Source organism: Chiroxiphia lanceolata, chromosome 3 (assembly GCF_009829145.1).
Source record: "Chiroxiphia lanceolata isolate bChiLan1 chromosome 3, bChiLan1.pri, whole genome shotgun sequence".
NCBI lineage: Eukaryota > Metazoa > Chordata > Aves > Passeriformes > Pipridae > Chiroxiphia > Chiroxiphia lanceolata.
The window spans coordinates 113,949,357-113,966,151 of record NC_045639.1 but is presented as its reverse complement, the minus strand read 5'-3'; the positions used below and the strand labels follow the sequence as shown (position 1 = coordinate 113,966,151).

At 48.4% G+C, this 16,795-nt stretch overlaps 1 protein-coding gene and 1 long non-coding RNA gene across 7 annotated transcripts in view; one reads left to right on the top strand and one right to left on the bottom strand.

Moving 5' to 3' along the window:
* Window positions 1–842: 842 nt before the first annotated feature.
* Window positions 843–4,467, bottom strand: LOC116784748. Of its 3 annotated transcripts, none has more exons than XR_004356228.1 (3): window positions 4,281–4,467; window positions 3,223–3,381; window positions 843–992 (listed from the first exon to the last, which is right to left on the bottom strand). It is a non-coding gene; the product is annotated as an uncharacterized LOC116784748 (long non-coding RNA). The 3 variants fall into 3 exon arrangements; XR_004356229.1 differs by lacking the exon at window positions 4,281–4,467 and adding an exon at window positions 3,865–3,924; XR_004356227.1 differs by lacking the exon at window positions 4,281–4,467 and having other exon boundaries at window positions 3,223–3,918.
* A 90-nt stretch (window positions 4,468–4,557) lies between these two features.
* The window catches only part of GATA4 (GATA binding protein 4), a 30,564-nt gene continuing 18,326 nt past the window's right edge, over window positions 4,558–16,795 (top strand). For 2 of the 4 annotated variants that reach the window (XM_032683640.1, XM_032683638.1), the window contains exon 1: window positions 4,699–5,419. In XM_032683640.1, coding sequence (XP_032539531.1) covers window positions 4,894–5,419 — 526 coding nt within the window. In that variant the 5' untranslated portion in view covers window positions 4,699–4,893. The other 2 variants (XM_032683641.1, XM_032683642.1) reach the window with 2 other exon arrangements.

Below are 16,795 nucleotides of genomic sequence, written 5' to 3'. Positions count from 1 at the left end.
TTCTTTTTCTTTTTCTTTTCTTTTCTTTTCTTTTCTTTTCTTTTCTTTTCTTTTCTTTTCTTTTCTTTTCTTTTCTTTTCTTTTCTTTTCTTTTCTTTTCTTTTCTTTTCTTTTCTTTTCTTTTTCTTTTCTTTTCTTTTCTTTTTTCTTTTCTTTTTTTTTTTCTTTTCTTTTTTTCTTTTATTTTCTTTCTTTTATTTTCTTTCTTTTCTTTTCTTTTCTTTTCTTTTTTTTTTTTTTTTGCATCCATCACCAACCGAAGCTTTAACTCTAAAACCGCCACGGAATTAACTTCGATACGGAAAAATAAAAAAGAAAAAAAACCCTTAAAACAAAAAATACGCATCGTATCGAGTTTTTTCCTGTCTGTGGAAGAAGGGGGGACTGAAAAGGAGAGGGGCAAGGTCGAGTTTCGTTCTTCTGGGCTGTTTTCAGCCAGATTTCGTTAATCGCAAGTGAAAAAAAAAACTCCGAGTGCGGAACAGAGCTTTTTTCTTTTCGTTGCGTTCTGCTATGTCCCACCTTCTGCTTTTATTCGGGAGAAAAAGTGTCCGAAATCCATCCTGTCCCTCCCGGTTGTTGGGTTACACCAGGCTGGGCTCGGCTCGGTTTCTCACCTCTTGGATTTTTGGGATGTGCATTCCCGCGATTCGTTGCCCGGATCGATATTTCCCCGCGGAAAGAGGTTGGATCAGGCCATGGACACGCAAAACAATCCACGGGAATTGCTTTTGCACTTTTTTTCCTGGAAGTTGCAAAGCCAAGGCAGGTCCTTGAAGTTCTCTCTGCTCCCCGTGTTGCTGCTCGGGCGAGTTTAATCAGTTTTAATTGTATTTTGGTGCTTTTTTTTTTTTTTTTTAAGGAAAGCTCTTCTATCCTGAAGTAATTCAACGAATCTTCAGCAAATCGCTGCTTTGGGAGAGAAAATCGTGAGGGATTTTGCAAAAGAGGGAAAAATGGGTCTCCAAAACCCGGCATATCTGGATAGGCAGCTGCTTCGGAGAAGGGATATAAAGAGACACTCATCTATTTAATTCTCCTTTCTTTCCCTGCAGGCTGATAGGTCCATGTTCATAAGTGGTTTTTATATATACAAATATTTTATATATATTAATATCCTATATATATATTTATATATTATATATTAATTATATATATATAAATTAGTATAGTAGATGTCTATTTATAGATTTTTAATAGTTTACATATTTTATGTATATATATCTAAAATTTATACCATAGTGTGTTATAAATTATAAATTATTTAGCTATGAAAGTATATACATGTTTATATGTAAAACACATTCCTTTGAATTATAATATACACTAAGTGCCATCTGTACTCAATTTTTTATCGATAGGTATATAATTACACATTTATTAAATACATATTTTTGTATTTACATATATTTATATTTATATTAAATGCTCTTTAAATACATAGTTTTCCCAATGTGCTTAAAGTATAAATAACCACAGTAACACCGTTGCTGACATTTATTTGTTATGCATTTCTGTACTTATAATTTTATTTCTATACATGTCTATAACTATTTTCATCCCGATATTTGCGTTTCAACCTGATTTCTCTCCTGCCGCGTTTTTAGCCTCTGTCAATGCACACCCGTATCCCCCTTTTGGGGTTTTGGGGAGTCCCTGTGCTCCCTGTGGATTTTCCGGAGTAATAAGGGAGACTGCGGGTGGCTCCGGGCAGAGGATATGGGGATGCCACGTCCCTGGGGGTCCATTTCCGACCCTGGAGCACCCTCCAAGTGCTCCCTTCGCCCTCCATCCCTCTCCCATAAATCGTTTTCCCCACCCTCTCTTTTTTCCCCCTCCTCCCTTTGCCTCTTTCATACGGAATTTTTAAATTTTAATTTACTTTTTTTTCTTTCCAAGCCCCAAAAGGCGCTTCCAGGCGTCTCCCGCCCTCCCACGCAGGACCCACAGATTTCCACGGGAACCCCGGAGTGTAGGAAAATTTTAGGGTGTGAGGCTTATTCCGGGGAACGGGGCAGTGGGAAACTCCCCCCCGACAACTCTCAAAGGCTGGAGCCATCCCAACGTGAAAGGAGTCCCCGGGAGAAGGGGGACAGTGGAAAGGGGATTGACCCCCCCCGTGGGCTCCGTGCCCGTGGGATCGGGCCCAAATTGCAGAGCCCCCCTGCACTGCATCATTCACCTTTAGACCCTCTGCAGCACATGGGGTGCCAAGAGATGGGTGCCCAGTTTGAGGAGGGCACCCCCAAACAGGCTGGGATGACGGGGAGAGCAGCTGCCACCTCTCCACTCCATGATTTGGGACCAAGGTTTGAGGCAGGAGCTTGGAGAAATCCCCCCTGCGCGATATCCCCAAGGAAAGGGGTTGTCTCCAAAGGGATTGGGGAGCTGGAGGTGGGGGGGGGGGGGGTGTCCGTACCCCTCAGGAAACACCCCTGATTATTTCTGGGTGTCCCTTGGGTGCACGGGGGACACGACGCTGCCCGGCTGGACTTTGCCTGCAGCGTGGGCTGCCCGTGGGGCCGTCCCGTGGCGCTGCTTTGATTTTATTATTTTATTCCCTTTTTTTTTTTTTTCCTTGCTTCCCAGCAATGAAACCTGGCGCCCGGCTGATGGTGCAACAGATACCAACCACCCCCCTCACCCCCCCCTCTTCCTCCCATCGCCGCCCACATCCACGTGACGTGGGCAAACCAGTCAGAGAGTGGGACTGGGGAGCCTGGCCATACTGGGGAGCCAAGGAGGGGGGAGACAGAGCCCCGCTACCCCTAAGCCCCCCAAGAAGCAGGAGCCAGGCATGTCTTAGCCCTGTGCCTTTCCCGCAGCGAGGGAGTGTCCTACCCCACGGCCTCGCCCCCCTCCACCCCCTGCCCCCCCAGCACTGAAGGTGGGTAGCTCTTCCCTGTCCCCTCGCTCCTCTTTCTCGCTGTCACGCCGGGACCCCAACGAGCCCCTTCCTACAGGCCTCCCCGATAGCTTCCTCCTATTGTCTCCTCGGGCTTGAAAACGAACTCGATTTTGGTGGGTTTTTAGTTGATTTTTTTTATTATCACCATTCCTGTTTGTAAAGCAGGAGGGCAGCTCGCTCCTTTTTCCCCTCCTGTGGAGATTCCCGTGGAAACGCTCCGTTCTAGGTCGGTTACACACCAACCACCCCCTGAGTTTCAGGGGGACACAGAGCTCCCCTAAACCCCCTTCTTCACGGCTCGCTTCCATCCTTACCCCTTCCCAGCGCTGTCTCCGGCTTCTCTCCCTTTCCTCGGCCGCCTGCCCGTCTCCCGCTGTCCTCCCAGGGTATCAGTCCTTATCTCTTGGTTATCTCTTCTGCTGCTAAATTCGGCCCAGCGCAGGGGTTCAGCCGGGGGAATCTGTTAGTTAAACCTAAAGCAGTCCCAGGAGTTATTTCTCCGGCCATAATTCCCCTCCATCCAGGCCTTCTCCCGGTGTGAAACGGTTTTCAGAGAACCTTAGAACTCCAGAATAATTTGAGTTGGAAGGCATCTTAAGGATCATCTACTTCCAACTCCCCGCCATGTGTAGGGGCACCTTCCACTAGACCAGGTGGCTCCAAACCCCATCCAACAGGATCCCTCCATGATCTACAGAGAAAACAGCACGTCAAATTTTCTTACCCCCTTCCCAGACCCTCCTTGGGAAGAGAGTACCCTCCTGACTCCCTTCCATGTGTGTTTTTTGGGGTCTTGCCATTGTGAGCCACCCACAAGGCCCTGATGTCATCCCACGGCCCAAACCCACCCCAAATTCCCCTAAAGGAGCCCAAATCAGAAACCAACCAATATGAGACAAAGCACCTCTGACCCTCCCCCTGCCCCACGGCTCCAGGAGGCGCCTCCCTATCCATACCCATGGCATTCCCGGTCCCCAGTGGGTCACCTTCCTATGCTCACAGCTTCTCCCAGGTCCCCACATGGAAAAAATGAGAGTGAGATATAAAAAACACACCAAAGGGGGAGTTTTGAGGGTGCTGCTTGGGGTCTGCTCCCCATTTTGGGCAGCACTGATGGGGGTGCAGTGGGTAACACCCCCCCCCTCTCCTTTAAGCCCCCCTCGTTCACTCATGGTCGGGCTTTGGGGGGTGCGCACACGCGTGGGGCAGGCGCGGGGTGGGTCGAGCCAGCCTTCCTCCTCCTCCCCCTCCTCCTCCTTTTTCCCCCCTTGTCCCTAATTTAACTCCCCCCAAGCCCTCCTCAGCCGCCTCCCGCCGCCCACATCAAACGCCGGCCCCGGGGGCCATTAACAACTTAAAGCACCGATCGTACCTGCGGGACAAAGGTTTTTGCTCCAGGCCACAGGAGAGAGCATCGCTGTCTCTCACCTTCCCGGCTGTGAACCCCCTCCTTTCACCTCCCCCCTCTTCTCTAACCTCCTTATCTCCCCGCCCCGAGGGGGGGCCCGGCCCGACCGCCGCCGCATCCCGCATCCCGGCAGCATCTCCCCGTGCTCCCCCGGGGGGTGTTGGACGGGGCGGGGGGGGGGAGGAGACTGACCGAGGGTTTTAAACAGCCCAGCCCCATGGTGGAGGGCGGGGGGGGGGGGCGGGAGGTGATGGATGGAGACCGGTGGGAGCAGCTAAATCCAGGCAGGAGCTAAATCTCCCCTCCGGAGGGACCTGGACTTCTTGCTTGGGGTCTGGAAGACGCGGCGGGGACCTGTTGAAGGTGGGGAAGGTGGGCGGTGGGGAAAGGGGGGTGGTGGAGGAAAATCGCATCGCTAGTGGTGTTTTGGTTTTGGCTGGAAGGCTGTGCCCACGCGAGACCGCTCCGGCCGCTGCTCACCTCGGGGGAAAGTGGAGCCGGGGGTTTTCCTCCCGCTCCCCATCGCTCTGGATCGCGGCCGGGGACCCGGCTGGGGCGTGGGGAGGCCCGTCGCGAGATGTACCAGAGTTTAGCCATGGCAGCGAACCCCGGCCCTCCGGCGTACGAGGGGGCAGGTGGCTTCATGCACAGCGCGGCCGCAGCGTCCCCGGTCTATGTGCCCACCACGAGAGTCACCTCCATGCTCCCCAGCCTGCCCTACCTCCAGAGCAGCGGCTCTTCCCAGCAAGGCAGCCCCGTCTCCAGCCACTCCATCTGGACTCAACCCGGAGCCGAAAGCGCCGCTTACAATCCCGGATCTTCTCACCCTCCCGTGTCACCTCGGTTCTCCTTCTCCACCAGCACCCCCATCCCTGCCACCTCTTCCCGGGAAGCGGCGGCGGCTTACAGCGGCTCCTTGAACCTTTCTGCTAACGGGAGGGAGCAGTACAGCAGGGGCTTCGGCAGCTCCTACTCCAGCCCCTACCCGGCCTATATGAGCCCCGAAATGGCCACGACCTGGACTTCCTCGCCCTTCGACAGCCCGATGCTGCACAACCTGCAGAGCCGAGGGACGCCCGCGGCCGCCCGGCACGCCAACATCGGTGAGCACAGCCGGGATTGGCACAGGGGAGGGAGGCTTTCACCCCGTCAACCCCCTAGATTTTGGTGCACGTACCCCTCTGCTTGTAGATTCAGGATGCGCGAAGGGCAGGAGGGAGAAATTCGGGGTATTCGGGATGTCGCTGTCGGAGCCGCTTCTCCGGCTTCAACCCCGCTGTGCTGTGGTTGCCCCCCCTGCACACGCATTTACTCTGAAAAACCGTTTCCAAATATCCTCAAAGACTACAGCTGCCAAAAAAAAAATTGATACAATTTAAATAAAATTTAGGCTAGGCCCGAGGCAGCAAGGAATGATGTGACGAGCTCCGGCGCCAAGGCCCTGCTGGCTCCACAAATAGCTCCGAGGGGATTTGGGGCTTGCGATGGGGATGGTCGTGGTCTCCAGGATCACGATGTTCCATGGGCACGCAGGCAGCCCCTCCCTGAGCTGGATTTAGGTGTAAAACGGGGAAAATTTGTTTGGAAAATCAAGAAATCAAAGTTTGGTCCGTGAATCCCAGATCTTTCCTTTGGGTTGTTTTACGTTCCAGCCTTTTTTAAATTATTTTTGGGGAGTTTGGTTAGGCTGGAAAAAGGGAGATTGAAGGGAAATTTAGAGCTGAGGTGAGAGAGACAATGGAGAAGGAGAAAAAGAAATGCATCCACATTTATTATCCTGCTTTTTGGGGAACTCAGGCACATTGGAACAACCCAACCGTGTATTTCAGCGTCACTTTGGTCCTAAAAATCTCAGCCCTGATCTCTTGTGCTGCTCCCAGTCTTGGAACTTTTCATTTCATTATCCTCTGGTTCCTACGACCAAAAATTGGTCCAAGTGGCTTAAAATATTATTTTTATTTTTTCCCGGGGTGGAAGAGGGATAAATGGACAGAGAAATGTGGGGTACAAATTCGCACTGCAGCTTCCAAAACCCTTTTTTCCTTCCCGCCTTCTCTCAGTGAAGGTATTTCTGTCGGCTTCGGGGTCGGGGTTAACAAAGAAAATGCCTCAAATTTATCTGCAGATATTTTTTAAGATCGTATTCTTAAGCCTGAATTTTGGAGTGTGAGTTTTTCATCGTGTCTAGCAAGATTTACGTTATCTTTAGCATTATTTTAAGATGCTAAAAGACGGAAAGTTGGGAGCCAGTGAAGGCTTGGCCTTGCCAATGTCTTTTGCTTTTCTTTGGGTGCTAAGAAATTGCTTAAGATGGGAACAGATTAAGGATAAAATTTTAGCCAGCCAGGTAATGTTTTTGGGAAGCCATGAGAAGGTGGAAAGTAGAGGAAAAAAGCAAGATGAATTAAATAATCAAATATTAATTGAATATCAATGAAGACATATGAATATTTGTATTTGACTGTGGTGCCATCTGTTCCTTGGGAAAAAAAAATCACCTTCTTTTTTGCGGTGGTCTCAAAAGACTCTTAATAAAAAATAAACTAAACCCGAAATAATAATAATGAAGAATTGCAGTTGAAAAATACCCGTCAGCTTTTAAAGTGCCAGAGACTGAGCGTGGGGATTTGGGGGTTTCGAGCCCTGTAGTTTGCGTTGCAGGTCTGCATGTTGGTGGCAAAAAGTGGGTTTTATCCGGGCTTTTAAATAGTACTGGGAAGGGCGGACGAGTTAAACCAGTCCAGAAAAAGGTTGTTAATGACGGAGAAAGGCTACGGGACTCCCCTTCATGGCCAGGTCCTGATTCGGGTGCCGGATTCACGGGATCGCCGAGGGCAGCGCGGCAGAATCCACGGGATTCATTAGCACGGGTCTGATTACGTCTCTGCCTTGAATATGGAAAAGCCCTTGGATTTTAAATCAAAAGTGCTTGGGTTTCGATTAAAAAAAAAAAAATAAATAGAAACTTCCTGAGAACTGGAAAGTTTGAAATCCAGGATTAAGATGGCTTTTTGGAAGGCAGCTCCCTGGGGAAGCAGGACCTGCCCCGTTCCCCCTTCTCCCCCGAGTCGGGACGCGGTCGCTGCCGGGTCCCTCCTCGACGGCGGGGCGATGCTTTGCGCAGGCTGTGGGTATCGAGGGGGTTGTGTGAAGCGTGTAAAGGCTGGTTGGGGGTTCTGAGCTTGGAGAAGTGTTTTATTGTAATGATTTTAAGAGTAAAAAACCCTGAAGGCACTGAAAGATGTGGGGGGGGGAAACACCGTTGTGGATTGCACCCATCACAGACCCACTTTAACACCACATCCGAGCCTGGCTCAGCACCTGAGCAGTCCCTGCATGTGGAATCGACTCCTTCTTTGCCTTTCCTTAATTTTATTCTCTGCACAATGAGGAATCTCAAGGTGGAAACGGAATCCTTCACTCAAGGCTCTATTAAATCAAGCGATATTTGCAATAGTATTGTTTTCTTTTCCCAAAGAACCACCACTTTGGGATAGTGCTAAATGCAGGGCATCCGCAGGGCCACTGAAATTTTAATTATTACAATTTTTTAATAATAAAGATCAAATCTAGGCATGCATAGCTGATTATGCAGACATGGATTCACAGTCTATGCAATTGGGTATTACATTTTTCCCCTTTTTATGTGTATATGTATCCCAGTAACAATAAAGAAATATGTAGGGGAAAGAAGTTTAGTGAAAATGTATTTGGAGAAAATAACACTGAAAGAAATACAAATCTTTTTTTTCCTAAAAAAGAGGAATTTTGGCTTGGATTGAAACGTCATAAAGCACTGGGAAGGTGGGGTGAGTAAACTACAAGGGCCCATTTGAAAAACTTCCCCTTGGTGTGAGTTCAAAATGCCAAATTTGGGCTTTTCAGGGTAAGTTCGGTGACTGATTTCATTACCCTGAAGAGCAGGATCAGACCGTGCGGTCGAGGCAGTGAACTTGCTCCAGGCATTGCCTGGGATGGAGTTACAGTGAATTCCCGACTTAATGAGGCATGAAAAGGACCCGCTGCAAAGTCCCTTCTCAAAAGACTTCCCTGTCAGCACCAAAAACCTCTCGAAATCACTCCCAAAATAAGCCTGGATGGGCAGTTTGCCTCTTCCCCCTTCTCCAGGCAGAGGGGAGCAGGGATGGAGGGTGGCACGGGCGTCTGAGCGCATCCAGCCCACGGCGAATTGCTGCCTCCTGGATGTTTCCAGGCTGGGAATAGAGGGTCAGATTCCAGTTTGCCATCCCCACTCCCTTTAATTTTGCTTACAGCGGGGATTTTACTGTTGCTGTGGGCTCAGGAGGTTGAGAATAAATCGGGGCGGGGGGCTGTGGGCATTCCTGGTGGGTGCTTTTAGGGCTTTTTTTTGGCTAAGTCGAAGTCAGGGCTCCTCAAACAGGCACCGCTGGAACACAGTAACAGCATCTGGGAAGATCAAAGCCTGGAGCAGACGCTGAGCTGGAAAATGCTGGTGGTGGGGGAGATATTGGGAAACAGATCTTAAGCTTTGCCATAGGGATGCTAAGAGATTTGTCCCGTCGCATCCCGAGGCCGGCATTCCCAGTGATTCATTGGCATTTGTTACAACCCTCTGCCCTACAAGCAACCCCTGACCTTCCCCACACACCGCAGGACACGGTGGTTTGTCCCTGTGGGGTGGCAGGCGATGAGGGGAGCCCAGAACCTCTCCTGTCCCTGCCCCCGGGGCTGTCGGATGGAGGGTTGAGACTGTGGGGTGGTGGGATGGGACTGTAGGATGGAAGGATGGGGCCATAGGACAGAGAGATGGGGCTGGAGAACGGCAGGAATGGCTGGAGGATGGTGGGATGGGGCTGTGGGACAGCAGGATGGGACCGTAGGACGTGTCTGCATTTTACAGGGGATCCTACATCCCCTATTTCGCAATCGGTTGCATTTCTCACCTCGGGGAAGGTTTGCCCAGGGCTTTGTTCCCCTCTGCGGGTTTCAAGCCACCTCCTGCTCTCCCGCCTAATTTAATTGTCACTCGTCAGTCTGGGATTTGGGATGAAACCCACAGAATTAGGGTTTCTAATCTTTGAGTAAGACCAATCTCAAACAGGCAAATGTTTATTCCCCCCCAAATCCCCAAACAGTAGATTTTAAATCGCAAATAAAGCAGCAATAATAATAAAAATACCACCGTCATGGGCACTCTGTCATCCTTATTAATAACTCAATTCCTTAATTAAAAATTGCACTTCATTACCAAATACAAGTGCATATGTTGCATAGAACATATGGTGTAGTATGTAATATATTATAAATGGTCATCAATTTTTGTAGAGCAATAAAACTTAAGGTAGTGGATGGTGGTGTTTAATTTAAATCTTTATTAAGCCAGGATTAATTATTTTTCTCCTCTATACACAACCTCATGTGCATTTCTTTATCCCTATAAGAATAACAGCAATATTTTTTTTTAAGAGACAGCCTGTATTATGCTCTCTCCATATTTTTTTGCCAGCAATTTAGGAGGAAAGAGGTAAAATCCTTGGAAACAGATGAGTATTTATCAGGTAGTGTTTCCCAAAGGAAACCAGCCCAGTCCTGATGCCTCTGTATTCTTCTCATGATGGGAAAACCTTGGCTTTGAGGGCAGGGAGGAGGTCCCCAAAACTGGTTATCCCAAATGCAGAGGGGTATTTTGAATGTGCAAACTCTCTCACTCTAAAAATTTAAGGATAAATCAGAAAAAAAAACCACCAAAAAAGCACCAAACAGCAAATAAAATCCCAAACTGGGTGAAAAAGCGGCAGCACAGCGAGTTTTTGTGCCTGAAGGTCGGCAGCCTGTTGCTGCCGGGGGAGGATATGTGGAGGGGCTGCTAAAATAAGGTGGGAAAATGCAATCTGAAGGAAAAAAAATTGATAGTGTTGTCCCAAGACCCTCAGAGATCTTGTTTCTCATCGGCACAGGGCTCTGCATTGAAAATTTTGCTCCTTGAGCCCCGTGGAGTGTTGTGAACACAGGAAAAAAGGGATGGAGAAATGGAATATTTGGGGATCTCCCCTTGCTTGGTGATGTTCCTGGGAGTACACAGGACAGAGGAAGGTGGGGGGATCCAGAACAACGTCTTGGGTCCTTCCAGGTTTTTGCAACCTAATTATAATGAGACTTAAAGAAGCTTCTGCTTCCCATTTGAGGCTCATCCCTGCCTGTGAAACCAGGTGGAAACCTACTCAGAGAGCTCAGTGCATGGGCTTAAAGCAGCCAGTTTTGCTCATGCTGGGAGGGAAGAGGCAGAAATGCAGACTTTTTTTGCTGGGACAACCGTGCTGGCCCCAAATTCCAGGCACGTATGATCCCCGAATAAGGTGATTACGCTGCCAAAACCTTTTGGTTGTAAAGGCGAGGTTGGGCTGTTACAGGCACGACTCGATTTGGAGAGAGGAATGTGTGTAATTATGCCTGTAGGACTGCAAAAAAAGGGAGATTGGAATATTTGGAAATGCCAAACATTCACCTTGTCGATGGGTCTGAATTTGTGGTGCCGTCTGGCAGGAAGGCGTAAATACGCCTTTGGCAGGCGAATGTGAAACGCTGCTTAAATAACCAGGGAAATAGGTGAGAATATGCTCTTACCTCTCAAATTTACCCTAATAATAGAAGAAAATTTCATTATATGGTTGGATTGAGTTTTTTTTTAATCTAGTGGCTAAGAAAAAAGCGGTGGGTCCCCTTTGCAGGACAAAACCCTTTGCAGCGTGTCTACGCTAACATCCCGCGTTATAAAACATTAAAACCTCTCTGGCCTTTCCAAGTCTTCCCCACATCACTGGTCACGGTGACCCAAGCTGTAAATACATCTGTAATGAGAAATTAAACCCAATTATCTGCCATGCCTGAGCAGTGAGGTCTTTCTGCACACGGGTGCGTGACAGCGCTTGAGAATAATTCGATCACCGCTGGCTGTGGCACGAGTGGTGTTAAATCAAAGGCTCTTCTGAAAGGCCCTGAGTTTCTGCCATGCCGAGGGATGCCGTGCTCCTGCTCCAAAAATGTTGGATGTTTTCCCTTACAATTTTCCAGGAGCTCCTTGCTGCAGGGTATGTTGAGCCTGCAGCACTCCCCGTGCTGTTGCACCCTTTCAAACACTCGCGGTACTCGGTGGTGATTTCTTTTTCAATATGATAAGTTTGAGCTGGATTTTCTCATCCCCCAAAAAAGCACAGGCTGGGTTTACTTAGAAAGAAGAGCTGGGCAGAGATTTTCCAAGCTGGATGCAGATCTGACCCCGCCATCAGTGCTGAAATGTTTCAGCTTTCGGGTTTTGGCAAGGGCTGGGTTTTAAAGCCAAGTTTGGGGCAGTGTCAACGGGAAGCAAAGATATTATTTTCCTTTCCAAGAAATGCCCAGTGATTAATTTTTTTCTCAATTATTTGCTGGCATAGAGGGATTTTTTATGCTTAATTTTAGGTGAATACCTAAATGTAGACTGAGCCCTTTGGCTGGGGGGAACAAAGTTGAGTCATTCCCATTCTGTCTTTCTAAGGCCAAACCTGGGTTGTTTTGCCCAGGTTGTAGGACCAACCCTCCCCCAAAAACCAGATTCTACATGGACAAAAAAACCTCAGCCTCAAAAATACCCACATTCATTGCTTAGAGGTGAAACCATCCCTGTTTTAAAGCACAGGGAGGTTCACCAGGAGCTGGTGCAGGATCAGGCCCATGCAAAAAGATTCCATAGGGAAGAAACACAGCCCACTGCAAATTATATGGGAATTTACATGTTTTCTTGGGAAGATGAAGGCCCAAAATCTAGTGGGACCTTTCTTTTTTTTTTTTTTTTTCTGAAAAGTGGCCACTTGGTTTATATGTTGCAGCATAAAGGGATTTGTGATTCGTTAAAATTATTTTTAGAGACCCGTAAAGCTTGTGAGCTCCTTATCAGAGCCAGCTGGGCTTGCACCTCTCACACCAGCCTTGGGAGAGATTCAGAAATTCATTTTGTTTGTGAAAGAGGAAACAAAAAATCATGGAAAGTCAAGGAAAAGTAAGTTTTCCACCAGAGGTGGGGTGAGGGCAGCCGGATGAGGGACACAGCCGGGCCAATCTCCCGTCTCCACCAGGGGACTGGTACTGGACGCTTCTGAATCTGGGATAACAAAATCGCTGCCTGGAAATGTTTCCTCCTAATCCCTGGGAATTAAGTTGGTGTCTGCTGGGGGAGCATTTCAGGAGAGGTCCCGTGGTGGGGGACCTGCTCTTGCTCTTCTTCCCGAAGCTCAGCCCTTTTCCGTTGGTCGGTGGTTCCAGCAACAGTAGGGTGGAATTACAGGGTGCTGGAATAGGGCTGGGAGCCTGTTGCCTCCAGGCTTTTCTAAAAGGTTAAAACCCAAGTCTGGGGGCAGAGATGGAGAAAGGGGGGAGAAGGATACCGGGCCAGTCCGTCAGAGCAGAATTTTGCCAATTCTTCCTAGTTTTTCCACACTGCTTGCACAGAGCTCTCTAACATTTAAGCAAATTCCAGGTTGTCCTCTGACCTTGAGGGCCAGGGGGTTGTGCTGTCTCCTTTGGCTCTGCAAACATCTCCAGACAGTTCAGGAGACATACCCCTCTTGCAAGATTCTCAGCTGCCTGTGCTTTGGAGAACCTCAGTTTTCTGTCAAGCTCTGGGTTCCAGACTCATATGATCATATGTCAGGCTCTGCTTTTGCAGAAAAGGAAGGAGCAACTTTTCTGGACAGGGGAGAGGATGGAAAACTCTGATTCCTTAATGCTGAAATTCTAGAAGAGGTAAAACCCCCCCCCAACTAATATTTGTTAGTTAAACTCCTACGAGTTTCGAAGACAGGCTCTTGGGTCTGCAAGTCAGGGACCCACCATTATTCAATATTCAGGGAGCCATCAGTGTTTAATATTCAGAGAACCACCATTATTCAATATTCAGGGTTTGCAATGCTGGAGCTGTAAAAAAATCAGTAAGACTGTGAGCCCCAGACATCAGGACTCCTCTGAATGACGTTTGGCCCCAGATGTTTGAGATTATTTTGGGAAGAGAGTGCTGGCCCCTGGGGCTGGCTGCTCTGGGGACTGGTTGCTGGGAAGTTGGGACATGCCTCAGTGGTGTGGAGCATGAGAGGGGAAGTTGGTTTGGGAGGGCTGTCTCATCCTCATGCTCCCCTGGGCTGGGAGGATGCTCTGGGTCCCAGGCATGACTGAAGTTTTTATCCAGGGGTTTCCCATGTTCAGTCCTTCCTTACTTCAATATGACAAATCAGTGGTGCTGTATCCTGACCCTCTGGATGTGAAGATCTGTCCTGGAGGGTCTTTCCACCTCCCAAAACAAGTAGGACCACAAGCAGGAGGGTGAAATCCCCCTCATACACCCTCCCCTTTGCCTCCAGCCAGGGAAGGGTCTCACTCTGTCAGAGTGAATTGCCTGCCCTCCCCATCCACTTCTATTCCTAAACCCACATCCCAGTCAGACTCTGCCACCTCCCTTCACACAAAATCAATAACAACGGGTGAGCAGGTTAATTATAATCACAGAATAAACGCCACGGTCTCAAAGTTCACTCAACTCCAGCAGCATTTCGAAAATGAGCGGACGACGCCAAGAAACTTTCATTGATTCCTCCGGGGCAGGTGTGGGAGTTTGAACCTGTCCCCAGGTTGATCTTGATTTGAGACCTGCTCAATTTTCCTCCTTATCTCGACTTTCGCCTATCTTATAATGCCTGTTATTTTAGATAAAAAGTCCAATCAATTGAGTTAGAAAAACTGCAAGTTATATGTTGCCCTGATAAGTTCGGTACCTGCCGTTTTATTGGCCTGGGCTGTGAACTGACCTCTGCAAATGCTTTATCGTCCCTTCCTCCCACCCCACTCGGGGGCTGAGTTGACTTAACGTCCAGAATAACTAATAAAAGAGGAAAAGAGAAGGGCCAGGGGTTAGACAAACTCACTGTCCCCTCTAATGGGATGAGCCATAGTAAACACCTTTTCTGTTTGTCCCTGGCTGGCGTCCCACAGGGAAGCCAAAATCTGGCCTGGCTTATGGTGGAGCTCCTCTGAGTGGGATTTATCAGTGTAACACCTCCAAACTGGAGGCAGAGCCTGTGACTAAATTAGTGAAATTAGAAGAAAACAGGGACAGGCGTTTGGATATGTCAATATTGGCCAGTGCCATCATTCTCAGTCATGGGCTGGACATGTGGAGCCCATAGTATCTCATATATTCCTACACATGATATATACATGTTTTATGTTCATGAAATGGAGGCTTTTAATGTATCACATATGTTTTACATATACAAAGTGAGTTTTTAAAAATATATGTGTGTCTGTGTGGGTTATGTTTGTGCACATATGTATAGATATAAATGCACACATGATTCTATATGTTCTATATAGTAATATAATAATAATAATTTTACTAGCAAAATCAGAGAGAGTTGATTGGAGATGATTCTTATCTTGTTACAAAGGCATTCTTAAGGACATTCCTGGCACCCTTGCCCTTGGAAGGGGGGTTGGAACTACAAGATTTTTAAGGTCCCTTCCAAACCAAACCATTCTGTGATTCTATGGCATGGCATATATGTATATATATATATACACACACACACACATATAATAATAATAATAATAATACAAATGACTGTATTCCTACAAGAAGGATCTTGCCCATTTGACTTGGATAAATGTCTTTCCTTCTGATCTGCACCAGCCTGGGAAAAAAGCCACCCCAACCTTTGAGTTTCTGGAGTTGCAGAAATGTGAGTTGGAAGATCTCTAGTCCAGTCTCCTGTTTGAAGCAGGACAACCACCAGCGGTGGCTGAGGGTAGTGGTGACTCGTGGATGAGGCTTGGGAATGCCCGGGGATGGACACTGCCCCAGCTCCTAAAGAAAACCAAACAGACCATGCTCTTCAATCACTGGTGGTTTTTGGGGTTGTCCTGTGCAGGGCCAGGAGTTGGACTTGATGATCCTTGTGGGTCCCTTCCAACTCAGGATGTTCTGTGACTCTGTATCAGGGCTCCTGACACAGTCCAAGCACAGACCACCTCAACCTGACCCCAGCATCTCCTGGTGCAGCTCCTGGAGAGCAACTTGGATGTGACCACTGCAGACTGGGGTCTCACTGGTTACCCACTGGTAACCAGTGGGTTCACTGGTTACCCAGTAACTGGTCCAGGTTCACCAGTTACCCTGTAGCCATAAGGTCAATTCCCATGGCTCAGCCACAGAACAGCAGCTTGGCATGACTCCACAGCACACCTGCTTGTGGTCCCCTGTGGGTTCACCATGTACAGCAGCATGTCAGCCGTGATCCTTTACATGTGCCCGACTCGGGAACAGCTGCCCAGGTGGGATCATGGAATTGCAGATCCCAAGCTTTTCTGATCTTCTACATTTTTTCCCCACTGTCCCTTCCCTGAGGTCATCAAAGAAGAGTCTCTTGTTGGACAAGTCCATTTGGAGATGGGCCGTATTTCAAGGAGGATAACACTGAGGCTGTTTTTCCCTAGTCAAAAGAGAGAAAGACCATTTCCAGATGCCTTCTGCCAAGCAGACCTCAGGCTGTGGATGGCCCCATTCTGCCCATTCCCTGGGCTCTTTGTGCTAATCTGAGATTTGTTAAAAAATATTTGGACAGTCGATAAGCAGAGGAATCTCCTGTTTAACAGAAGAGCCCCAGATATTTACAAGTGTAAGAATTGTAAGTACGAGTAAGGAAGGGGAGGTCACCTTGGTGGGTGGGATCAGGCCTGAATCCCAGCAGAAGGAAACAGACCTTGGAGTTCACTCAGGCACAGCCTGACAGTCAGCAGAAGTTGCTGTTGGACACCAGGTTGCTATCAAAGGGGTGGCCATGTTCCAACCAAAAGACCCTACATCCCTGGGGATGTTTGCATTCCTGTCTCCTGTAGAGCAGACTGTGCACCTTTGGGATGTGGAACATGGTACTTCAGTGTGGAGGTTGACTGTCCCTCCACTCAGCACTGGTACAAACATTGGGATTGGTGGTTTGGGGTCTGGTGGTTCTGGTGTGCTGGAGAGCTGTGAGTGCTTTTCCAAGCAACCAGGTTGGTCAGTCCCCAAGGACCATCTCCTGCCCCTTCCTACAAACAGTTTGTTTAGACGTGATTTAGAGGCATCCAGGCTGTTTCCACCCACCCTTCTTCCACCCATTTCTTGCCTCCATACTTATGACTGTGGCCTTTGAAAGCTGTCTTCTTGCCCCCCTACAGTTTTGCTCCTTCTCATGGTGAAGAACATTGCCAAAAAGAGATGAAAAGCGTTGTTCAAGGGAATCTTATTGCAGAGCCAAGACTGAACTCAAAGCCAGGCCCAGAATTTGACCAACTGTGTCCCTTTTGCACATGATCTCAGCTGGTCCTTTGGCTGCTTCTACCTCCACTGTCCTTCAAATTGGAGAAAACATATCCATAAAGGAAAGGAGTATTCCTGGCTGCTGGCAATGGTGTGTGCCACAGACCTTGGCTTG